Source organism: Scyliorhinus torazame, chromosome 6, assembly GCF_047496885.1.
Source record: "Scyliorhinus torazame isolate Kashiwa2021f chromosome 6, sScyTor2.1, whole genome shotgun sequence".
NCBI classification, from domain to species: Eukaryota; Metazoa; Chordata; class Chondrichthyes; order Carcharhiniformes; family Scyliorhinidae; genus Scyliorhinus; species Scyliorhinus torazame.
Window position 1 is genome coordinate 43,496,891 of NC_092712.1, and position 26,209 is coordinate 43,523,099.

The 26,209-nt window shown below is 47.7% G+C and overlaps 1 protein-coding gene across 1 annotated transcript in view; it reads right to left on the minus strand.

The window, feature by feature from the left end:
• The window catches only part of LOC140424765 (obscurin-like), a 1,044,598-nt gene that overhangs the window by 871,393 nt on the left and 146,996 nt on the right, over positions 1-26,209 (minus strand). Inside the window, 3 exon segments of the mRNA XM_072508149.1 lie at positions 2,788-3,063; positions 11,849-12,124; positions 22,190-22,465. Of these exon segments, the coding sequence (XP_072364250.1) occupies positions 2,788-3,063; positions 11,849-12,124; positions 22,190-22,465 (828 nt within the window).

Genomic DNA, 26,209 nt, shown 5'->3' on the forward strand with positions numbered 1-26,209 from the left:
ATCCCAGCTACCTGGTTCCAACTGAGATACTAATGCTTATCAATGTGGGCCCCTGGTTGCTAAGCAACAGCCGATTCATTCTTTAAATTCTGTTTGTGTTCACGTCGTAAACCATTAATTATAATGCAGGCACAGTTTTAAATGAAACCAAAACCCACATACATGCAAGCACCTTTGTTTAACATGAATCAAACTAAAGTTTTAACTCTTCTTACACAGGAACACAAAATTAAACTCACGTAAAGTATGGCTGTGATTTAGCAGCAGTGCTAGCCGCTGGGCGCAAATCAAAAATGGCTGCTAAATCTCATGAGAGGCCAAACTCTAAATTTGCACTGGCCAGAATCCCGAGCGTATTCTTCCCCACCCCCGGCGATGATGCAATCAGGATTTGCATCCATTAAGGGCATGAACCTGATTCGCAGATTTTATAATGCACTTAAATATGATTTGTGGGCTTAATGTCGTTATTTCCGTCCTCATCGAATGTTCCCACCCATGTGGCATGATGTCACACCGAAGCGAATCACGACTGATTTTCAAAAATGAAAACCAATTGTGATGTCCACAATGGGGACACAGTGAGGTATAGCGCCTGGTTGATGTGAGACCACTCATCAACCCCCTGGCAGTGCCATTAGAACATAGAACATACAGTGCAGAAGGAGGCCATTCGGCCCATCGAGTCTGCACCGACCCACTTAAGCCCTCACTTCCAGCCTATCCCCGTAACCCAATAACCCCATCTAACCTTTTTGGACATTAAGGGCAATGTAGCATGGCCAATCCACCTAACCTGCACGTCTTTGGACTGTGGGAGGAAACCGGAGCACCCAGAGGAAACCCACGCAGACACGGGGAGAATGTGCAGACTCCGCACAGACAGTGACCCAGCGGGGAATCGAACCTGGGACCCTGGCACTGTGAAGCCACAGTGCTAGCCACTTGTGCTACCGTGCTGCCAATTGTGACAGTGCCAAGGGCGCGCCCTTTGGTGAGTCCCTTGGGAGATGGGAGGGTTCCCCTTACGTGTGGGGTGGGAGAGGAGGATATCCTTGTGAAGAGGAGGAGTTCCTGCATTGTGAGGAGGGGGGTGGTACGAGTGATGAGGGGGGTGGTGCCAGAGATGAGTAGATGGGATGGCGCCATGGTTGAGGAGGTGGGGTGGTGCCTGGGATGAGAAGGAAGCGGTGATACCTGTGATGAGAAGAAGGGTGGTGCCAGGGATGAGGAAAGAGGGGCTTCCGGTGGCGGCTATAGAGTGAGTGGTCACATATTGGGTGGGTCCTGCCCGAGTTGGATTTTGTGGTATTTTTCGCCCGTTTTCCGGGGTGTTACGCAGGTGGAAAACAGAGGAACAGTGAAAGCTAGTGAGTCTCCTTTGGTAGGGAATGTCTAAGCCCTACCAAAAGAGAAGTGCAATTAACAAAGGGCAATAAAGAGACCAGGAGAACTCTCGAGGTGGGACAAAGGAAAAGATGGCGCAGTGCTCTGAGGTGCCATTGCCTGTACAGTGGTCAATGGAGCAGCTAGTGGAATTTTTAACGGCCAAATTTAATCAGCACAGGAAGAAGGCCTCAGAAAACTTGGCTGAGGTGGCAGAGCCGAATCGGTCTGCCGGCCCGGGGCGGAGAGTCGTCCCATACCCCGACCGGCGCCACGCCGACCACACCGGCCCCAGTGGCACCAGCAGAGAATCGCGTCCCGGCAGCGGGGCGACGTGGCACGACCCCCCCGACGGGGGGTCGGAGAATTCCGCCCAATATTTCTTCTTGTTGGGGAATCTAGAACTAGGAGCAACAGTTTAAAAATAAGAGGCCTTGCATTTAAGTAAGATATGAGGGGGAATTTATTTTCTCAGAGGGTCGTTAGTCTTTGAAATTCTCTTTCCCAGAGACCCTGGGGGCGCCTCCCTTTCAGGCCCCCTCATAGCCCTCCCTCCTTCCAGGATCCCACCAATCACACCCCCCAACCTCCCAGGTGCCCCGCTTACCGTCTCTGCACCCCCACACTTCATGCCCCCCCTCAGGCCCTGACCCTTGGCAGTGCCACCCCGGCAACCGGGCATCCTTGCACTGCCTTCCCGGGTGCCATTCTATCTGGTCCACTTTTGTATGGGCCAGTGCTGAATGGCGTCTGCTTGCGGCCTCCCTGGGGAGACCGGTAGACCCTGGTAAGTCGGTAGATACCAGGTAAGCTTGTTTAAGTAGGTTTAAACCCTAATTAGGCGTGCGACATTTGGTCACGGCCATTTTAGGCAGGATTCTGATTCCGATGCCTCGCGAGGTCTGGGTAGATGTCGCGAGGTGTAAAGGCTGCCGGGAAGCCCGGGGGAGGCCTCTCCTGGCATCAAGCGGAGCCCGGCTGGTAGGTCACGCCCATGATCTTACTGAATGGTGGGGATGGTTTGATGGGCTGAATGGCCTACCCTGCTCCTAATTCATATGATCGTATATTTAATTCATTATTAGTTTCATGCTAACAACAATTTCTGTGCTGCATTAAGTTTAGGTGTCTTGGAATAAAGGAAAAATATAGGCCAATATTTCCTCAGCCGACCCTACTCCACCACAGTATCTTTGCATGAAATGCAGTGGATACCATTAATGCGCTTAAACAATTTTTCTCTCATTCATATGGCAAAGATACAACAGTGGGAACAGGAGAAATTCCAAAGAATTCCAGCCGTTTGTTAGAAAAATGCCATGTGAGAAGTAATTACCTCCAACAAACAGAAAAATGAAAACCAGACAGTAATCCCACTGACAATGATTAATGATTACTTACCTGTAACCTCAACATGGAAAACCAATTTTTCTCCGGCTGCTTCGCAGATATAATTGCCTCCATCCTTTAACTCTACATTCTGAATAATAAGTCTTCGTATTCTACCATCAAATTCAGGTTTAACCTTCTGACTGGGACTGAGAATCTTTCCACCTTTGGACCATTGGACCTCAGTTTTAAGTTGGGACACTTCACAGCTGAGAATAGCATTCTCTGATGTTCGAACCTTTACCTCATTCTGAACTGATTCTTTATTGGCAAAGACTGGTTTTGGTTCTGCAAACAAAAGTTTCCAAAAATTAAAAAAATCAACAATTTTTAGGACTAGGAAGACGTTGTTCAGCCCAATTAGACCATCTCTTTTGGTGTTGATAATCCCACCTAGCCACCTTCTCTTTAAATCTTTCTCTCTGCTATCAACATATCTATGTGTACCTTCAATTAAATTAACTATTATCTTCAATGTGCTTCATGGTAATTTATTCCACAGGTCTAATAAGGATTGTTTGAAATGTTATTGCTGTCTTATCTTCTTGCTCCCAACATCCTGAGTTGAAAATGGACAAATCAGATTATTCTTCACATTCCCACATCTCATAGGCTGCTGAACAAATGGTTCTCCAGAGGGATGCACTTCTTCCCATTCCTATTACACTAAACCAACACTTTGGGCCACTTTAGGAATGACACCTGATGTTCTACATGTCACCTGAAGTGTCCCTGACAGAAGATATAGATCTCGCTGAGCAGAAGGTTACATTATGAACTGAAAGTTGTTACGATCTCAGCTGATGCGACTACTGAACAGTCAGGTCAAAGAATGGAACCATGGTTCAATAGACTGTACTTTTTTTTAAAGAGACGTGGATGAACAGAGTCATAGGACTGCCAATTAACTTTAAACCAAATAATAAAACATTAATTAAACATGAAAAGATTGACTACAACCCCACCTATATCTTCACAGATATACACAGATGTTTGAGGATAACACAAGTTACAGAATGTATTTTATATTATATTGTTCTCGGTAAGTACACAGTCCATGTAAACCAAAAGGCCATTTGCTATCAGACACACTCCACTCTGAAACCAAATGGCAGACCCCACCCAATGCAACTTCTATGAATTTCTCATCAAATCCCCCCAGATGCTTATCACACTGTGAGCCAACTGGTCTCACTGGAATTCCAACTTCCGCACGAGTGTTTCCAAATTCCAATCTCAAAAAATCAGCCTTGGAATCTGCTCCCAAGCAACGCTTTCTCTCAGATGCCTTCACCAAAGGTCCACTTGCAGTATTTCAATCACTCCTTTCAGTATTCCTTTGCCTTGAATTGATTGCCACATGCATTCAAGCTTCCACACGATCTCTCAGGTACCCAGCCATGCTGATAGAACACTCTTGCTTTATAGGCTGTGTGAAGCTCACTAACCTTAGGATTACCTCAGATGTCTAGCTTCTCACAAGCCAACTTCACTAGGTCTGCACCTTTCAGCTCTGTCTTTAACTGGGAGCCATTCTCTGTCCCGTTGTTTAACTTCAGTGAACAGTACCTTGTTCAGATTCGAGTTCCCTTTCCTTTTGACTTTCAGCCTTTCTGGGATTTCTCTTTTCATTCCCTGGTTTCCAGTACGATCTGTTGTTTGGCTGATAGGATTTTCTTTCTGCCCATTGTCCTGCCTCTCTGCTGGCAGTTTCTGTGAGAGCTGTTTTCATCCCAGCTACCTGGTTCCAACTGAGATACTAATGCTTATCAATGTGGGCCCCTGGTTGCTAAGCAACAGCCGATTCATTCTTTAAATTCTGTTTGTGTTCACGTCGTAAACCATTAATTATAATGCAGGCACAGTTTTAAATGAAACCAAAACCCACATACATGCAAGCACCTTTGTTTAACATGAATCAAACTAAAGTTTTAACTCTTCTTACACAGGAACACAAAATTAAACTCACGTAAAGTATGGCTGTGATTTAGCAGCAGTGCTAGCCGCTGGGCGCAAATCAAAAATGGCTGCTAAATCTCACGAGAGGCCAAACTCTAAATTTGCACTGGCCAGAATCCCGAGCGTATTCTTCCCCACCCCCGGCGATGATGCAATCAGGATTTGCATCCATTAAGGGTATGAACCTGATTCGCAGATTTTATAATGCACTTAAATATGATTTGTGGGCTTAATGTCGTTATTTCCGTCCTCACCGAATGTTCCCACCCATGTGGCATGATGCCACACCGAAGCGAATCACGACTGATTTTCAGAAATGAAAACCAGTTGTGATGTCCACAATGGGGACACAGTGAGGTATAGCGCCTGGTTGATGTGAGACCACTCATCAACCCCCTGGCAGTGCCATTAGAACATAGAACATACAGTGCAGAAGGAGGCCATTCGGCCCATCGAGTCTGCACCGACCCACTTAAGCCCTCACTTCCAGCCTATCCCCGTAACCCAATAACCCCATCTAACCTTTTTGGACATTAAGGGCAATGTAGCATGGCCAATCCACCTAACCTGCACGTCTTTGGACTGTGGGAGGAAACCGGAGCACCCAGAGGAAACCCACGCAGACACGGGGAGAATGTGCAGACTCCGCACAGACAGTGACCCAGCGGAGAATCGAACCTGGGACCCTGGCACTGTGAAGCCACAGTGCTAGCCACTTGTGCTACCGTGCTGCCAATTGTGACAGTGCCAAGGGCGCGCCCTTTGGTGAGTCCCTTGGGAGATGGGAGGGTTCCCCTTACGTGTGGGGTGGGAGAGGAGGATATCCTTGTGAAGAGGAGGAGTTCCTGCATTGTGAGGAGGGGGGTGGTACGAGTGATGAGGGGGGTGGTGCCAGAGATGAGTAGATGGGATGGCGCCATGGTTGAGGAGGTGGGGTGGTGCCTGGGATGAGAAGGAAGCGGTGATACCTGTGATGAGAAGGGTGGTGCCAGGGATGAGGAAAGAGGGGCTTCCGGTGGCGGCTATAGAGTGAGTGGTCACATATTGGGTGGGTCCTGCCCGAGTTGGATTTTGTGGTATTTTTCGCCCGTTTTCCGGGGTGTTACGCAGGTGGAAAACAGAGGAACAGTGAAAGCTAGTGAGTCTCCTTTGGTAGGGAATGTCTAAGCCCTACCAAAAGAGAAGTGCAATGAACAAAGGGCAATAAAGAGACCAGGAGAACTCTCGAGGTGGGACAAAGGAAAAGATGGCGCAGTGCTCTGAGGTGCCATTGCCTGTACAGTGGTCAATGGAGCAGCTAGTGGAATTTTTAACGGCCAAATTTAATCAGCACAGGAAGAAGGCCTCAGAAAACTTGGCTGAGGTGGCAGAGCCGAACCGGTCTGCCCTAGAGCAAGTGGAACAGAGGCTGGAAGTGCAGCGTGCAGTAGGTGGAGAAGTCGGTGGCCGACCACAAGCGCCATTTGGCCTCATCGGAGGGGGAATGTTGATGACGGTGGAGGGCCAGAAGAAGTTACGAGAGAAGGTTGACGACTTGGAGAATCGCTCGAGTACGCAGAATGCTAGGATCATGGGGCTGCCTGAGGGGATCGAGGGGACACAGGCCACGAAATAGATGGCTCGGATGTTCTAGAAGCTAGTGGGGTGAAGTCTTTGACCGACCTCCTGAAATGGATGGGGCGCACAAGTCGCTCAGGAGGAGGCCGAAAGCAGAAGAGCTGGAGAAGATTTACGCTGGACGAAGGCGACGTGGGTGTACCTGGTACGGTCATGCGGTGCGTATTTACCAAGACTTGGGAGCAGAGCTGGCCAAGCGGTGGGCTGAGTTCAATAGGATCAAGGCAGCCCTATTCTGGAATAAAGTTTGGATTGGATTTGTTTACTGTCACGTGTACCAAGGTACAGTGAAAAGTATTTTTCTGTGAGCAGCTCAACAGACCATTAAGTACATGAAAAGAAAAGGAAATAAAAGAAAATACATAATAGGACAACACAAGGTACACAATGTAACTAGATAACACCGGCATCGGGTAAAGCATACAGGGGTGTAGTGTTAATCAGGTCAGTCCATAAGAGGGTCATTTAGGAGTCTAGTAACAGTGGGCAAGAAGCTGTTTGTGTGTGTTCTCAGACTTCTGTATCTCCTGCCCGATGAGAGAAGTTGGAAGAGTGAGGAGGCTGGGTGGGAGGGGTCTTTTATTATGCTGCCCGCTTTCCCCAGGCAGCGGGAGGTGTAGATGGAGTCAATGGATAGAGGCAGGTTTGTGTGATGGACTGGGCTGTGTTCACGACTCTCTGAAGTTTCTTGAGGTCCTGGGCCAAGCAGTTGCCATACCGGGCTGTGATGCAGCCGGATAGGATGCTTTCTATGGTGCATTTGTAAAACTTGGTAAGAGTTAATGTGGACATGCCTAATTTCCTTCGTTTCCTGAGGAAGAATAGGCGCTGTTGTGCTTTCTTGATGGTAGTGTCGACGTGGGTGGACCAGGACAGATTTTTGGGGATGTGTACCCCTAGGAATTTGAAACTGCTAACCATCTCCACCTCGGCCCCATTGATGCTCATAGGGGTGTGTACAGTACATGGCTTCCTGAAGTCAATGACCAGCTCTTTAGTTTTGCTTGCATTGAGGGATAGATTGTTGTCGCTGCACCACTCCACTAGGTTCTCAATACCCCCTCATGTATTCTCACTCGTCGTTATTCGAGATACGGCCCACTATGGTCGTATCATCAGAAAACTTGTAGATGGAGTTGGAACCAAATTTTGCCACACAGTCTTGTGTGTACAGGGAGTATAGTCAGGGGCTAAGTACACAGCCTTGCAGGGCCCCGGTATTGAGTACTATTGTGGAGGAGGTGTTGTTGTTTATTCTTACTGAGTGTGCGGTTCGGGTTGTTGTATCCTGCTCATTTGTGGGCCCACATATGGGTCAGGAACATTATTTCGATACGCCGGAGGAGGCAAGTCAGTTCGTAAGGGACCATGGACTGGGAGACTCATGAGAACGTGGGAACTTGATTGGATACAGTTTTGAAACGGATTGAAGGTACTAAACTCAGGGAGGATGGAGAACTGTTTATATTTATGTTGGATTATTATGTTTGGCATTGTTTATAAATACCTACTGGGGTTAATTACGTGTTTGTGTTAAGCTGGAACTCTTGTAATTTCTTATCCCCAGCATTGGGAGCAATGTTTGATGTATATTACCATGTGGGCTTCCGGTGTGGGCATGAGCTGTGTGATCACATATACGGTGGCTCTCATATGAAATTCTCGAATACGACCTTTTAACCCCACCAAACGGGCACCAAAATATTTCCAAGCCCCCCCCCCCCCCAGCCTAACCCCCGCAAACCAGATCGACGAGAAAGAGGAAAAAAAGAATGGGAAAAAGCCAACCACCCGGTAGAAAAGTCAGCAAAGAACGATTCAGTCTCAGAGTCGGAAGCCACACGAGGTTGCACGGAACCGGGAAGGACGGACTCCACAGAGTTCTCAGCGCAGACCCAAGTGCCAATGGACAAACCTATGGGCTTCATCACCTCCGAGCTCCAAAGACGCAGGGAGCAGCTAAAGAAAGACCTCCTTGCAGCCATAGAGGCAGTAGTTGAGGCGTCAACAGCCCCCATGAGGGAGGCTATGGCCAAAATGGAGTGGCAGCATGAGGCCCAATACTCAATGGCAAGGGACCACCACGGACCAAGGGGACCAGATCACGGCACTCATTGAAAGAAAATGAAAATTGCTTATTGTCACAAGTAGGCTTCAAATGAAGTTACTGTGAAAAGGCCCTCGTTGCCATATTCCGGTGCCTGTTCGGGGAGGCTGGTATGGGAATTGAACCGTGCTGCTGGCCTGCCTTGGTCTGCTTTCAAAGCCAGCGATTTAGCCGTGTGCTAAACCAGCCCCTCAAAGCCAAGATGGCGAGTCTGATCAAGACCCAGAAGGGCCCAAAAGAAAAAACAGATGACCAGGAGAACAGGTCTCGACACCAAAACCTCAGAACATTGAGGCTGTTGGAAAACCGCACCCACAGGTCGCATTGGCAGTGGCCCAGATCCGGGGAACCTCCACGGGTGATAATTGTAATGTTCCACAAGTGTCAGGACAAAGAACACATCCTGCCGTGGGCGAAAGGTGCAAGTGCGAAGGACATTCCATCCGCTTGTACCAAGACATTGAGGAAGACCTGGGCAAGCACCTGGCCGAATTTAACAGCTCCAAATCTGCCCTATACAAAAGCAAAGTATGATTGGGCATGCTTTACCCTGCCAAGTTATGGGTCACACACCATGGGAAAGAGTATTATTTTGAAGCCCTGGAGGAGGTCAACAAATTTGTCCAGAATATTGGTCTGGGCAGGCACATGGACTAGAATGCGAGTTGCGAGAGCTGGGAGGTGCAGGAACAAATGCGGGCAGAGATGGTGGGAGGGAAGGAGGGGGGAAGAGGCAGTCGGGGGTTAAATCGGGAAACCTGACCAAGAGGTGGGCCACTACACTAGCAAGTAAGCTGGTGTACGGGAGTAAGTGAAGAAGGCGGCCACGGCGCACCTCCCGGGAAGGAGGGAGGGAGGGAACGCCTGGCATGAGGGAGAGAAATAATTTAATTCAGGGGAAACAGGGTTTACAGAGGGGTAAAGCAACTGGGGGAGAGGGGACTAGGAGGGGGATGCACAAAGGTAATAGGAGACGGGGGAAGCACAAGTGTAAGAGGAGACAGGGGGAGAAACAAAGTGGGGAGGAGAGGGTAGAGCGCTGGTTGCAACAGACAATATGTGGAGGAGTGGCAAAAAAGAGGAAGCAGTTGGCAGACATTTTGAACGGCTCAAGAGTGAGGGCAGGCCTGATTGGACAGGGCCGGGCCCAAAAGGTGAGTATGGTTAACCCCACAGGAGCACCCCCCCACCTCCAATCCGGATAGTCACATGAAACGTGAGGGGCCTCAACAGGCCGGTGAAGAGATCCAGAGTCCTCGCCCATCTCAAGAATCTGAGGATGGACATAGCCTTCCTACAGGAAGCACACCTGAAAGAGAGGGACCGACTGTGGGTAAAGAAGGGCTGGGTGAGACAGATGTTTCGCTCATGTTTCAACATTAGGTCAAGGAGGAGGTGGCCATATTAATTAACAGGATAATCTCATTTCTGCCGATGAGCACAGTGACGGGGGAGGTACGTAATGGTCAGCAGGATCCTGGAAGTGGCCCCGGTATTTTTGGTAAACATATATGCTCTGAACTGAGACAACGCAGAGCTCGTCAAGAAAACAATGGCTGCCTTGGACACCCACCGACTAATCATAGGGGGCGACTTTAACTGTGTACATGACCCAACACTGGACAGATCCAACCCCAGGACAGGTGACGTGTCAGGTAAGGCACAAGAATTGAACGCCTTTATGGAGCAGATGAGGGGAGTAGACACGTGGAGATTCCATCACCCGAGAGAAAAATAATTCTCCTTCTCCCACGTGCATAAGGCCTACTCACAGATAGACCTCTTTGTGGTAGAGAACAGGGTGCTTCCAGGAGTAACAAAGGCAGAATACTCCACAATCTTAATCTCTAACCACTCGCCGCACTACATCAATGTGTGGTTGGAGAAGGGACAGGCCCACCACCACCCCCATAGAGGCTGGATGCAGCTCTCCTCGATGGTAAGGAATTTAGGACTAAAATATCCCAAGCCATCAACGAGTATGTATCTTGCAACCAAAATAGTGAGGTCTCACCCTACACATTCTGGGAGGCACTGAAGGTTGAAATCAGGTAAAATTATAGCTTATAGGGCCCTTAGGGACAGGAAGGAAAGGGAAGCCAAGCAGCGGCTGATCGACGCCATATTGGAGGTGGATCGGCAGTACTCCACGGCCCCAATCATGGAACAGCTGGCGGAAAGGAAAAAGCTGCAGATGGAATTTGATCTGCTCAACACACGGAAGGCAGTCCACCAGCTCTGCCAGGCAAGGGGGGGCCTTTTACCATAAGACGTAGGAGCAGAATTAGGCCACTCGGCCCATCGCATCTGCTCCAGCATTTAATCATGGCTGATACTTTTCTCATCACCATTCTCCTGCCTTCTCCCCATAACCCCTTATTAATCAAGAACCTATCTATCTCTGTCTTAAAGACACTCTGTGATTTGGCCTCCAGAGCCTTCTGCGGCAGAGTTCCACAGATTCACCACCTTCTGGCTGAAGAAACTCCACCTCATCTCTGTTTTAAAGGATCCTTTAGTCTGAGATTGCGTTCTCTGGTTCTAGTTTTTCCAACAAGTGGAAATATCCTCTCCACATCCACTCTATCGAGGCCTCGCAGCATTCTGTAAGTTTCAATAAGATTCCCCCTCATCCTTCTAAACTGAACGAGTATAGACCCAGAGTCGTCAACCGTTCCTCATACGACAAGTTTTTATTCCAAGGATCATTCTTGTGATCCTCCTCTGGATCCTTTCCAAGACCAACACATCCTCCCTTAGATACGGGGCCCAAAACTGCTCACAATACCCCAAATGGGGTCTGGCCAGAGCCTTAAACAGCCTCAGAATTACATCCTTGGTCTTGTATTCTAGACCCTGCCCCTTCAAACCTCACCATGGATAACAGCGCAAAGCCCCCAGATGCATAATTAATTACGTTGGGGATGAAAGATATGCCGTGGTTTTCCGTCAGCCTTCACAGAGGGAAACACTCCCCATCCTTCCACTCTCCTGAATTCCCCCTCCAAACTCATAACTATTCCATTTCCCTTGCTTCCTTTAAGACCTTCTTCAAAACCTAACTCTTTTCACATTGTTATGCATTCCCCCCTTTGGTTGTTGTTCTATCTTACCACACATACTTCTATATAACCCTTTGGGAGGATTTTCTACATTAAAGGAACTATATAAATCCAAACTGCTGTTGTTTTCAAAGCAAGGTGAGAGGAGCAAGGCAGAAGGATTAGAGAGAGAGTTCTAGTAATCAGCAAAGTTATGGCATTAGAGAGGCACAAACTTCAAAGAATTTCATATGTTAAGAAAAATCAAGGTGAGAGTTAATTATACTTTGACAATATCTTCAGAAAAGAGATTAAAGTCAACAGTAAACCATCAACAATGATTACTAACCTGTAACTTCAATTTGGAAAATCAATTTCTCTCCAGCTGCTTCGCAGATATAATTGCCTCCGTCCTTTAACTCTGCATTGTGAATAATAAGTTTTCTAATTCTACCATCAGATTCAAGTTTAAGCTTCTGACAGGGACTGAGAATTTTTCCACCTTTGGACCATTTAACCTCAGTTTTGAGTTGGGAGACTTCACAGCTGAGAATAGTATTCTCTGATGCTCGAACCTTTACCTCTTTCTCAACTGAGTCTTTATTGACAAACACTGGCTCTGGTTCTGCAAACAAAAGAGTTTTGACTAGTAAGAAAGATTATGATTTTTCTTAAAGAATAGGAATATGTGATTAGCCCCAACAAACCCATCCGTTTTACCGTGGTAACTGATATCCTTGCTTTTTGTCTTGTACCTTTTTATCATTTTTATTGATTCATCACTCCTGATTTCCAACCAAGCACAGACCCACCCAAACCCTTTATTCTTTCCCCTTTTCATTAATTTCTCTAACTTGCTCAAAAACTATTAAATCTCTAACTTCTTCCAGTTTTGATGAAAGAATATCAAACTGAGACACAGGACGGAATTTAATGACCACCACTCCCCCAACTTCTCAGCAGCAGTTTAGGAAGTGGATTCCTGCTTAATTAGGTGAGCGGTACAGGGCAGAGAGCCCATCCGCATTCCACTCCTCCCCAGGGATGGGGAAGATAGAGATCAGCTTTCCTGTATCTGGACTAATTAAGGTTCTGAAGTGCCACATGAGATCTTGCCGCTGCTGGTATTCAATGCTACTGGGAGCTATGCCACATTGGCAGGTCACCAGGTATACCCTTGTAATAAAAAAAGTGCTAGAAAAACTCAGCAGATCTGTCAGCGACTATGAAGAGGGAACAGAGAATTAACATTTCAAGTCCAATAGGACTCCTCTTTGGAACCATTTGCAAATTTCCTGCGGGCTAAGGGGGTGGACCTCCTGATCAGGCACCTGTGCCCAGGAAATGCAATACTGCCTCCCCAAGATGTAATGCCTTGTCCCGCAGGAGGATTCCCACATGCCCTTGCACCCTCGTCAGAGCCCTCGCTTTCACTCACACCTCTTCCAGAACCTCCAATTGCTGCTCCTCTGAGCCTCTGCAATACCAATAATGGCTACCATTCCCACAGGCACATCTAGGACTCAAGAGCTGCCGACCATCTGATTTCCCAGCAGTAGCTGGAGGCAGGTTCCTCACCTTTAAAAGCCTAACTGCACATGGTTAACTGCGTGACAGGTATTTATGAAGGCCCGCCTTCTCAACCTTGCCCCTCGCACGAGGTGTGATGATCCTCAGGTTAATCCCCCATCTGTCAGCTCTCCCCCTAAAAGGGGCAAGCAGCCTATGATCATCTGGGACTATGGAGACTTTACCTTTATTTAATCCCATCAAGGTTTCTGGAAATGGGCTGGTTTAGCAGACTGGGCTAAATAGCTGGCTTTTAAAGCGGACCGAGGCAGGCCAGCAGCACTGTTCAATTCCCGTACCAGCCTTCCTGAACAGGCGCCGGAATGTCGCGACTAGGGGCTTTTTACAGTAACTTCAATGAAGCCTACTGTGACAATAAGCAATTTTCATTTTCATTCAAATGGCTGTGGCGGGGTTGCCACCATTAAATTCAGCTCATTAAGACCCTTGGGCGGGATTCTCCGTGCTGAAATTGCGCTACACTCGGGGGAGGATATTGGAGCGTCAGACCCGCGATCGGGCCCGACGGCTACCCGCGATTCTCCGAGGATCGGAGAATCGCCACCAGTCGCGCGCGCGAGGTCGACGCTGTGCCAGTTGGGAGCCATTGAAAGATGCCCTCGCGGCGATTCTCAATCGGCAGCTGACCGAGTTTCCGCCGGCGTGGTTCCCTCATGGTTCTACCCGGCGGACACTCTGAGTGGCGGCTGCGGCCACAGTCCGCGGCCACCCTGGTTGGGGGCGGGGGGATCCGCCACCAGGGTGGGGTCGTCCAGGATGGCCAGGGTTCCGATCGAGGGCCACCGATTGGCGGGCGCACACAATCTGGGCGGGGGCCTATATTGTCGGAGCCAGCTTGCTGTCTGGGTCCGCCATGTTGCGCGGATCCGCGGCCAGAGGTGCAGGGCCCTGTATTGGCAGCCGGAGCTGCGTGGACTACTCCGGGGCCCTGCTAGCCCCCTTCATAATGGAGAATCACTCTGGACTTTCTAGAAAAAAGTCCAGATTGATTCGCACCCGTTTTCTCGAGGGCGTGGGGACATAGCCCCATTTTCAGAGAATTACGCCCCTTATCTCTCCACAGGTGCTGTCTGGCTAGCTGAGTGTTGTGACCAATTTCAGTTTTTAATTTCTCTCTTTTATTCTCCTTCTTTCCCAACAGAGAAATCATGGCTAATCACGCAGCAGGTCGCGCGTCATCATATTTTAGCGTCATTTTTAAAAGGTGCCCGGACAGTTACTCATTCATCACACCAGGAGTTTGGACCTAGACATGGTTGCCAGGTAACAGAAAGCACCAGCTCCATGGTTCAGTGATGCCTCGCTGGACATGCTACTGCAAGCCATGGAGGGCAGGAGGAATGTTTTTTTCCAAGCTTTGCGCAAGTGAAGGAGCCACTGCCGGAGTGAGGCATATCCAGAGTGGGAATTTGGAACTTGGTAATTTGGTGCAGTGAGGTAATTCGGTGCAGAGTGGGAGAAGGTGCTTTTTCCCTACTGTTTTGTTCTCTCTCTTTCTTCTGGCCTGTAGCTTTTAATCTGCAGTGAGAGAACCAGAGAGCATCTGAGACCCTCGGAAGGTAAGTAAGTGATTTTTATTCATTTTTACTTTTATTACCTTTTCAAATTGTGTGTGTGTGGGGGGGGAAACTGAAGTGACATCACAGAAAAGCTGTGACCTGATTGGCTGGTGGAGAATCTACACTAAATTTCAAAAATTAAGCATTGTTAAACTAACTAAACATAATTACTTAATTATAATTTAGAGAGGTATCTAAGCCAGGGATCGGAGAGTACTGTATTTAGCTTTCATATTTATAGTAGAATTCTAGTGCTAGGAAACATATAGTTAACAGTAACTTTTTTTTTCAACTTTTACATTTAATTTACTAATTAATTGACGCAATGTCAATTAGAGGTGTGCAGTGTTTTGACTGTGAGATGTGGCCGGTCCGGGAGGCTTCCAGCGTTCTGGATGGCTTCATCTGCAGAAGGTGCACCCAACTGGAGCTCCTCACAGTCCGCATGGTTCGGTTGGAGCAGCAGTTGGATGCACTTAGGAGCATGCAAGTGGCGGAAAGCGTCATAGATAGCAGTTATATAAATGTGGTCACACCCAAGGTGCAGGCAGAGAAATGGATGACCACCAGAAAGGGCAGGCAGTCAGTGCAGGAATCCCCTGTGGTTGTCCCCATCTCGAACAGGTATACCCCTTTGGATACTGTCGGGGGGGATAGCCTATCAGGGGAAAACAGCAGCAGCCAGAGCAGTGGCACCACGGCGGGCTCTGATGTTCAGAAGGGAGGGTCAAAGCGCAGAAGAGCAATAGTCATACGAGACTCTATATTCAGGGGCACAGATAGGCGCTTCTGTGGCCATGAAATAGACTCCAGGATGGTATGTTGCCTCCCTGGTGCCAGTGTCCAGGATGTCTCAGAACGGGTAGCGGGCATCCTAAAGGGGGAGGGCAAACAGGCAGAGGTCGTAGTACATAGTGGTACGAATGACATAGGCAGGAAGGGGCATGAGGTCCTGCAGCAGGAGTTCAGCGAGCTAGGCAGAAAGTTAAAAGACAGGACCTCGAGGGTTGTAATCTCGGGATTACTCCCTGTGCCACGTGCCAGTGAGGCTAGAAATAGGAAGATGGAGCAGCTGAACACGTGGCTCAACAGCTGGTGTAGGAGGGAGGGTTTCCGTTATCTGGACCACTGGGAGCTCTTCCGGGGCAGGTGTGACCTGTATAAGAAGGACGGGTTGCATCTCAATGGAGAGGCATAAATATCCTGGCCGCAAGGTCACATGGGAGGGTTTAAACTAGTACGGCACGGGGGTGGGCACGGGAGCAATAGGTCAGAAGGTGAGAGCATTGAGGGACAACTAGGGAATAGGGCCAGTATGGCTCTGAGGCAGAGCAGACAGCGAGAAGTTGCTGAACACAGCGGGTCTGGTGGCCTGAAGTGCATATGTTTTAATGCAAGAAGTATTACGGGTAAGGCAGATGAACTTAGAGCTTGGATTAGTACTTAGAACTATGATGTTGTTGCCATTACAGGGACCTGGTTGAGGGAAGGTCAGGATTGGCAGCTAAACATTCCAGGATTTAGATGTTTCAGGTGGGATAAAGGGGGATGTAAAAGGGGTGGCGGAGTTGCACTACTGGTTAGGGAGAATATCACAGCTGTACTAAGGGAGGACACCTCAGAGGGCAGTGAGGCTATATGGGTAGAGATCAGGAATAAGAAGGGTGCAGTCACAATGTTGGGGGTTTACTACAGGCCTCCCAACAGCCAGCAGGAGATAGAGGAGCAGATAGGTAGACAGATTTTGGAGAAGAGTAAAAACAACAGGGTTGTTGTGATGGGAGACTTCTACTTCCCCAGTATTGACTGGGACTCACTTAGTGCCAGGGGCTTAGACAGGGCAGAGTTTGTAAGGAGCATCCAGGAGGGCTTCTTAAAACAATATGTAGACAGTCCAAATAGGGAAGGGGCTGTACTGGACCTGGTATTGGGGAATGAGCCCAGCCAGGTGGTAGAAGTTTCAGTAGGGGAGCATTTCGGGAACAGTGACCACAATTCAGTAAGTTTTGAAGTGCTGATGGACAAGGATAAGAGTGGTCCTAGGGTGAATGTGCTAAATTGGGGAAAGGCTAATTCTAACAATATTAGGCGGGTACTGAAGAACCGAGATTGGGGGCGGATGTTTGAGGGTAAATCAACATCTGACATGTGGGAGGCTTTCAAGTGTCAGTTGAAAGGAATTCAGGACCGGCATGTTCCTGTGAGGAAGAAGGATAAATACGGCAATTTTCGGGAACCTTGGATAACAAGAGATATTGTAGGCTTCGTCAAAAAGAAAAAGGAGGCATTTGTAAGAGCTAAAAGGCTGGGAACAGACAAAGCCTGTGTGAAATATAAGGAAAGTAGGAAGGAACTTAAGCAAGGAGTCAGGAGGGCTAGAAGGGGTCACAAAAAGTCATTGGCAAATAGGGTTAAGAAAATCCCAAGGCTTTTTACACGTACATAAAAAGCAAGAGGGTAGCCAGGGAAAGGGTTGGCCCACTGAAGGATAGGCAAGGGAATCTATGTGTGGAGCCAGAGGAAATGGGCGAGGTACTAAATGAATACTTTGCATCAGTATTCACCAAAGAGAAGGAATTGGTGGATGTTGAGTCTGGAGAAAGGTGTGTAGATAGCCTGGGTCACATTGAGATCCAAAAAGACGAGGTGTTGGGCGTCTTGAAAAAAAAAGGTAGATAAGTCCACAGGGCCTGATGGGATCTACCCCAGAATACTGAAGGAGGCTAGAGAGGAAATTGCTGAGGCCTTGACAGAAATCTTTGGATCCTCACTGTCTTCAGGTGATGTCCCGGAGGACTGGAGAATAGCCAATGTTGTTCCTTTGTTTAAGAAGAGTAGCAAGGATAATCCAGAGAACTACAGACCGGTGAGCCTTACGTCAGTGGTAGGGAAATTACTGGAGAGAATTCTTTGAGACATGATCTACTCCCATTTGGAAGCAAATGGACGTATTAGTGAGGGGCAGCACCGTTTTGTGAAGGGGCGGTCGTGTCTCACTAACTTGATAGAGTTTTTTGAGGAGGTCACAAAGATGATTGATGCAGGTAGGGCAGTGGATATTGTCTATATGGACTTCAGTAAGGCCTTTTACAAGGTCCCTCATGGCAGACTGGTACAAAAGGTGAAGTCACACGGGATCAGGGGTGAGCTGGCAAGATGGATACAGAACTGGCTAGGTCATAGAAGGCAGAGAGTAGCAATGGAAGGGTGCTTTTCTGATTGGAGGGCTGTGGCGAGTGGTGTTCCGCAAGGATCAGTGCTGGGACCTTTGCTGTTTGTAGTACATATAAATGATTTGGAGGAAAATGTAACTGGTCTGATTAGTAAGTTTGCAGACGACAATGGTTGGTGGAATTGCGGATAGCGATGAGGACTGTCAGAGGATACAGCAGGATTTAGATCGTTTGGAGACTTGGGCGGCGAGATGGCAGATGGAGTTTATTCCGGACAAATGTGAGGTAATGCATTTTGGAAGGTCTAATACAGGTAGGGAATATACAGTGAATGGTAGAACCCTCAAGAGTATTGACAGTCAGAGAGATCTAGGTGTACAGGTCCACAGGTCACTGAAAGGGGCAACACAGGTGGAGAAGGTAGTCAAGAAGGCATACGGCATGCTTGCCTTCATTGGCCGGGGCATTGAGTATAAAAATTGGGAAGTCATGTTGCAGCTGTATAGAACCTTAGTTAGGCCACACTTGGAGTACAGTGTTCAATTCTGGTCGCCACACTACCAGAAGGATGTGGAAGCTTTAGAGAGGGTGAACAAGAGATTTACCAGGATGTTGCCTGGTATGGAGGGCATTAGCTATAAGGAGAGGTTGAATAAACTTGGTTTGTTCTCACTGGAACGAAGGAGATTGAGGGGCGACCTGATAGAGGTCTACAAAATTATGAGGGGCATAGACAGGGTGGATAGTCAGAGACCTTTTCCCAGGGTAGAGGGGTCAATTACTAGGGGGCATAGTTTTAAGGTGCGAGGGGCAAGGTTTAGAGGAGATGTACGAGATAAGTTTGCAGCAAATTCTGCGTTGTCGCGGGTCCTGAAGGCCGCCTTGGAGAACGCTTATCCGGAGATCAGAGGCTGAATGCCCTTGACTGCTGAAGTGTTCCCCAAACCATTGTTTGCAGCAAACTACCCAGTCTTCAGAACAGTGACCACGACACCACACAACCCTGTCATGGTAATCTCTGCAAGACGTGCCAGATCATCGACATGGATACCACTATTACACGTGAGAACACCACCCACCAGGTACGCGGTACATACTCGTGCGACTCGGCCAACGTTGTCTACCTCATACGCTGCAGGAAAGGATGTCCCGAAGCGTGGTACATTGGCGAGACCATGCAGACGCTGCGACAACGAATGAACCGACATCGCGCGACAATCACCAGGCAGGAATGTTCCCTTCCAGTCGGGGAACACTTCAGCAGTCAAGGGCATTCAGCCTCTGATCTCCGGGTAAGCGTTCTCCAAGGCGGCCTTCAGGACGCGCGACAACGCAGAATCGCCGAGCAGAAACTAATAGCCAAGTTCCGCACACATGAGTGCGGCCTGAACCGGGACCTGGGATTCATGTCCCATTATATTCATCCCCCACCATCTGGCCTGCGAAATCCTACTAACTGTCCTGGCTTGACACAATTCACACCACTTTAACCTGGGGTTACCCCATCTCTGGATCTGTAAAGATTTAATCACCTGCTAATGCTCGTATTTCAAGCATTGTCTGGCATCTTTGAATTTGTCTATATATATGTTTCTGGAACATACCTCTTCATTCACCTGAGGAAGGAGCAGCGCTCCAAAACTAGTGACATCGAAACAAACCTGTTGGACTTTACCTGGTGTTGTAAGACTTCTTACAGGAAAAGAGGGACCTTGCAGGAAAAGTACATCTAATCCTCGACGCGAGGGTAAGAGTATCCTCTGCTCCCAATACTTACCTCACTGAATGGGAACCACGACATGGCTCTCAATGTTAGGGATGCTGATTTGACAAATGAAGTGAATTGCTGATTTTGCTTGATTGTCATCTTTAAAACAGTTACAATAAGCTGTTTTTTCTGCGATCTATTTTGTCAATGCCTCAATGTATATTTGGCTAAGAGTAAGAGGTGTGAAGTGTTTGAAGCCTCTGTTTTGATATTTCAATGGTTTATAGCCTCATTCTGTGATTTAAGACTCTGTACGATGAATTTCCGGAGACCTTCAAAAAGAGGATTGGGGAGGTAGCTTGGATTGGGGAGGTAGCTTGCCAGTTACAGGATGCTATTCCAAATGCTGGCCATTTGGAGGTCTACCCACCCCACAAGGCAGGCAGTTAGGTTCTTTCGGAGAGTTGTGCGTTTCTTTTACTCTGTCTTTTTTTTGGCTCTGTTCCAATTATGGCAATCAGTGAGTTTGCCCTTCTTTTTATGTCATCTATGTCCGAATGCTTAGAGTCACCAGGTATCAAATGATACCACCACAAGTTTCAACCGGCTGACGATCAAAGAGCCAAACACCAGTTAGTTAGTTCAAGGTCAAGGGTAGTTTATTTCCACACAATTAGTCATGCAACATATACACTACTAGTTAACTACACCTATCAACTAAGATAACCTGTACTTAACTTTGGGCACCCAGTTTAGGTCAGAAAACAGTGGCCGCTGTTCAATTCTGAATCTCTTGGGTTCGAAAGAGTAACTGCTGATCAGCTGGGCTCATCTGTCTGGTAGCGGGCATTGAACTTGGACTCGCTTCTGGTGTTGCTGCAATTGGCGATGGCCGTGACCGGGGTACCAAGGCCAAGAGAGCGCCAAGAGAGAGCGAACATATGGCGAACTCTTCTTCTTATAATTGAGGGTTTTTGCACTCTTTTGGGCGGTCCTTCGATTTGGGCCTTACTAATTGGGTGATCCCTGATCACTCTGTTCGATTCCTTAGCCAATAAGTGGGCGGGGATCTGGATGGCTGGGCGTGTCCCAAGAGGTCATTGACCTGGTTGTTTGCGTTTCCCTTGAACAGGGAGTGGTGCCGAAATGTCTGGGACTGTCCCGGTTGCTTGAGTACCAGTCCTTTGTTTTGGTGAAGGTGGGCCATCAAATGTTAATCGGCCCCATTAAAATGCTAATTGGACGAAGTTTCGATACCGTCTGGACTTTTTGCTGACAAATATGCATTTCAGGCTCTGAGCCTGCCTGAGTCTTGGCTTGTCCATTTTACCCGCCAGGCTTTGCGGGTTTCACTGTACCTAGTTGGAAGTGGCCATCCCAGATGGCTACAGGAACCTTGTGAAAGGGCAGTTAAAGGAGGCCGAATGGGATTTTCCTGTTGGCCTCCAGTTTCCCCATATGGCAGAAGGCAGCTCAGCCAGCTGGAGGCCTAGCAACAGACTAGATGCCAATACTCCTGGCAGGCCTACAGGCCCACCTTGCTTGTCTGAGTGGGGGTTGAGCCAAAGTTCACTCCGTGGAGGGGTTTGTCCCTTTGGCATCGCCCCTCCTCCACAATGATGGACTGGCTGCTTTTTCTGTTTCACGGTTTTTAAAAAGTGGCTTAGACAGAATTTTCCTGTTGAGGCACCCTCCCAGTTACAGGAAACCTGTCTCCATGCCAATCTTTATGGGCTCAACCACTTGAAAACCTTGGGCTGGATTCTCCGCCCCGCCGCGCCACATTTCTGTTGCACCTCGCCGGCGGGATGCTGTTACACCGGAAAAACGGAGCATTCCGCCAGCGGAGAATCCAGCCCCTTAACTTTAATCAGTTTCCCCACTCAAAAGCAAACCTAGCTCCAGTTTCCCAACTCCATCATGAAAATTCAGCCCCATGATGCTATATTAGTAAAAATGAAATTAATATTTATATATTTTCCATTGTCAGAGAAAGACAAACAGATGTGAAGTTCCAATGCTCATTACATCCAAAACAATTCTTTCAACTCGACAGATTGTATCAATGGAAACTGAACCCCATCAAAAACAAAAAGCACATAAAGTACACTGCAATCAAAAATAAATAAGTATACCTTTGACACTAATCATAATAATTAGTCCTTGTATATGAATAGTTTAGTGAAGCTAAAGGGCAATTCCTGTATGTCTTGTTATAGTGACTATTAACAGTGAAAAGGATCATAGAATCATAGAATTTACAGTGCAGAAGGAGGCCATTCGGCCCATTGAGTCTGGACCAGACCTTGGAAAGAGTACTCTACCTAAGGCCACACCTTCACTCTATCCCAACACCTCCACCCTATTCCCGTAATCCCACCTAACCTTCTTTGGACACCAGGGCAATTTAAAATGGCTAATCCACCTAACCTGATCATCTTTGGGTAATATCTCTTTTGTAGCCTCTGACACTAGCAGATATGTTAAACAGAAAATTTACAATAAAAGCATGTTGAGATGAACCATTAATTAGAACAAATACTTCAAGCATTGGATGAAGTTTAAATTGCTTCTTCATAGATAAAGAGAATTCACTAAAATTACTATTTTGAGTGCAACATCCATACTTCCCCAATGTTATTTGATTTTATTTGTCTTACCTTTAACAGTAACACTCATAGCAATCTCATCCGCTTTTGTTTTAAATACATATTCACCAGTTTCTCCAGATTTGGCGTTGTGAAGGACTAATCTTCGTGTTGTACCTTCTGATTCGACACTTACTGCTTTGCTCAGCTTTACTTCCTGTCCTTTTTTGTACCATTTCCCTTCAACAGCAGATTGAGACACGTCACAAACAAGGACTACCTTCTCTCCCACACTCGCTGTATACTCTGTTTGTGTTGTGGATTTCTTCATGATAGTTGCAGCTGGTTCTGCAAAAGCAAAAGAAATAGTAACATAATGTTGGACAAAACCATAACCATTAAGTTCCAACGCACGTAATAAAACTAGATCAACTAGAAATGATTAATGTCGGCACTGAACCTGTGAATGAGTCTTCTATAATCCTGCTCTAATGAATAAGTTTGAAATTATTACATTCATACTACAAAATCTGTCTGTGTTATGATAGCATCATTTCCATCAGAGCCATTCAGTAACCATTCTGTGATATTGGTAAACGGGAAGCTTGAACAGAAAAATAAATCCTTCACTTAAACAGAGAATATAGATGAACTCCCTTTCTATCGGCACTCAATTTTACGGGTCCTGCCGCACCCATTTTTTGGTAATCCTCTGTCCCAGCATCCGTCCAATGTGGGCATCCCCACGCCGTCGGGAAATCCATGGGCGTGTGTGCAATGCCGGAGGAGCGGAGGATCCCGTCGACAGAGAATCCCGCCTCAGAATCTTTTTTGATTCCAGGTTTTTATAAACGGAATTCAATTTCTCAAACTGTTATGATGTGAAATGAACCCTGGATTATTCATCTAGGCAGTAGTGGAAGGGGCAGTACTGGACCTGGTATTGGGGAATGAGCCTGGACAGGTGGTTGAGGTTTCGGTAAGGGAACATTTTGGGAGTCGTGACCATAATTCTGTAAGTTTCAAGGTACTTGTGGTTTGGATGAGGATAACCCTCCCGTTAAGATGCTGAACTGCGAAAAGGCAAGTTACAATAACATTAGACAGGAATTGAAGAATTTGGATTGGGTGCAGCTGTTGGAGGGTAAATCGGACATGTGGGAGTCTTTCAAGTAACAGTTGATTAGGATTCAGGAATGTCATGTTACTGAGAGAACAAAGGATAATTATGGGAGGTTTGGGGAACCTTGGATAACGAGGGATATTGTGAACCTCGTCAAACTGAAAAAGGAGGCGTTTGTACGGTCTAGAAGGGTGGGGATAGTGGAAACGCTTGAGGAGTATAAAGAAAGTTGGAAGGTACTTAAGCGCAAAATTAGGAGGGCTAGGAGGATTCTTGTAAGGTCCTTGGAAAGTAGGATTAAGGTGAAGCCCAAAGCTTTTTATTCATATGTAAAAAGCAAGAGGGTGGCCAGGGAAAGGACTGGACCACTTAAGGACAGTGGGGGGGGAGGGGGAACTATGTGTTGAACCAGAGGAAATTGACGCGGTACTAATTGAATACTTTGCATCAGTGTTCACTAAAGCAAAGGACTTTGTGGAAGATGATTCTTGGGTAGGGTGTGTGGACAGTCTGGTTGACATAGAAAAGGAGTGATTGTTTCCAAGAGCGGCATGGTGGCACACTGGTTAGCACTGCTGCCTCACGGCGCCGAGGACCCGGGTTCGATCGCAGCCCCGGGTCACTGTCCATGTGGAGTTTGCACATTCTCTCCGTGTCTGAGTGGGTCTCACCCTCACAACCCAAAACGTTGTGCAGAGTAGGTGAATTGGCCTTATCTTTTTATTAAAACGGTAAAAAATATATACACGGCCAAACGGGTGCAAACACTAATTTTGTGTTGGCGAAACATGGTACTCTCCCCTCAGTACTAACGTACGGGGAGGGGGGGGTAGGATACTCTGATTATTAAAACAGTTCACACCACAGTTGAACTAAAAAACAAACGGTACACGCACTAAACTTTGCGCTGGAGAAACCAGATACCTTCGCCTTTGTACCAACAGAAGGGAAAGGATGGGGGGGGGGGGGGGGGGGGAGGAGAGTGGTGGGGAGGGGGGGGCGGGGGGGGGGCGGGGAAAGGAGAGTGGTGGGAGGGAGGGAGTCGGGGTGTTGGTGGAGGGGAGTGGCTCAATAGGACACTGCCTGAAACAGCTACAGAGGCAGAAAAACAAAAGAACCTTCAATTAAGATGTACCAGATTACGGGAGTTTCCCAGAGGGGGTGAGGGGGGACACAATGTCAGGCACGAGCCCTGCACACCACTGCGGGAAGCCTCATGTGCACCCTCCACTCCCTACACTGGGCGGCTGACAGCCTTCAGACAGTCGCCCTCCAGGCCCGAATCCTCCACACATGACACGGGCCCACCAACCATCCCAGGGTCTGCTTTGATCCCGCCACTGGGATCATCGACATGGGGGATCTCCTCAGGCTCCTCCCGGGGTGCCGGGCCAGTGGGAGGCAGTGGTGCAGATGGCCATATCTTTTTATTAAAACAGTAAAAAAAATATATACAAGGCCAAAAGGTACAAACACTAACTTTGTGTTGGAGAAACAGGTACCCTCCCCTCAGTACCAATGTACGGGAGGGGGCTAAATGCCCCTTATTGGAGAAAAAAATATTTGGGTAGTCTAAATGAAAAACAAGTAATTGTTTTGAATCAGAAAAAAGGTCCACATTCCATGACCTTCAACAGCAGCAACCTTGCCCCATAATCAACAACTTGAGGGTCACCATCAACTAAAAGCTTGATTATCATAGAATTTACAGTGCAGAAGGAGGCCATTCGCCCCATCGAGTCTGCACCGGCTCTTGGAAAGAGCACCCTACCCAAGGTCAACACTTCCACCCTATCCCCATAACCCAGTAACCCCACCCAACACTAAGGGCAATTTTGGACACTAAGGGCAATTTATCATGGCCAAGCCACCTAACCTGCACATCTTTGGGCTGTGAGAGGAAACCGGAGCACCCAGAGCAAACCCACGCACACACGGGGAGGATGTGCAGACTCCGCACAGACAGTGACCCAAGCCAGAATCGAACCTGGGACCCTGGAGCTGTGAAGCAATTGTGCTATCCACAATGCTGCTGTGCTGCCCAAATAGCCAATTAACAACATGGCTACAACAGATTGGGGATAAGTGCTCTGTGACAAGTGATTCAATTCATGACCACTCAAATCCTTTCCACCATTTAAAAATCTTAAATTAGGAGTTTTATTATACATTCGCCAGTCATCTGAACGGATCCAGATGAAACAGTCTTAAGTCTAACACCATCTAATACCGACTGGTTTGGTTAATTGGCATTCTTATCAACGAACTTGGAACCATCACCACTTGTGCAACATTGCTGGAATAGGCGCTATCCATCGGGTGCAGTTCAGCAACTTATAATAGTTTACCGCAGATTGCCCAGTACAGTCACCTCTACCACGAAGAAACAGGAACATAATCACCTCCCAAGTTCAAGATTTTTTAAGCTACATAGAGGAAGGAGGCAGAGGTGCCTGCTGTCACCATTATTGTTTGCACTGGCAGTAGGGCCTTTGGCGATTGCACTCCGGGCCTCGGAGGAGTAGCAGGGGATTGTGAGGAGGGGGTATGGAGCTCAGGGTGTTATTATATGCAGACGACTTACTGCTATACATAGCAGATCCGCTGGATAGCATGGGGAGAATTATGACTTTGCATGGAAAACAGTGAGGTCTTCCCGGTGAATGAGTTAGGGAGGAACATGAATCTGGGGTCCCTGCCGTTCAAGATTACGAATGTTCGATTTTGGTATTTGGGGATCCAGGTTGCACATGACTGGTAACAATGCACAGATGGAATCTAACAGGACGGTGGAGGGGTCAAGAGGGAATTTAAAGAGGTGGGATGCATTGCCGGTGTCGCTGGCAGGCAGAGTACAGGTTGTAAAGACGAACATGTTGCCCAGGTTCCTGTTTATATTTCAATCTCTCCCAACTTTTCTTCCCAAAGTCTTTTTTCGAGGGTGGATGGACTAATCTCCGAGTTTGTAT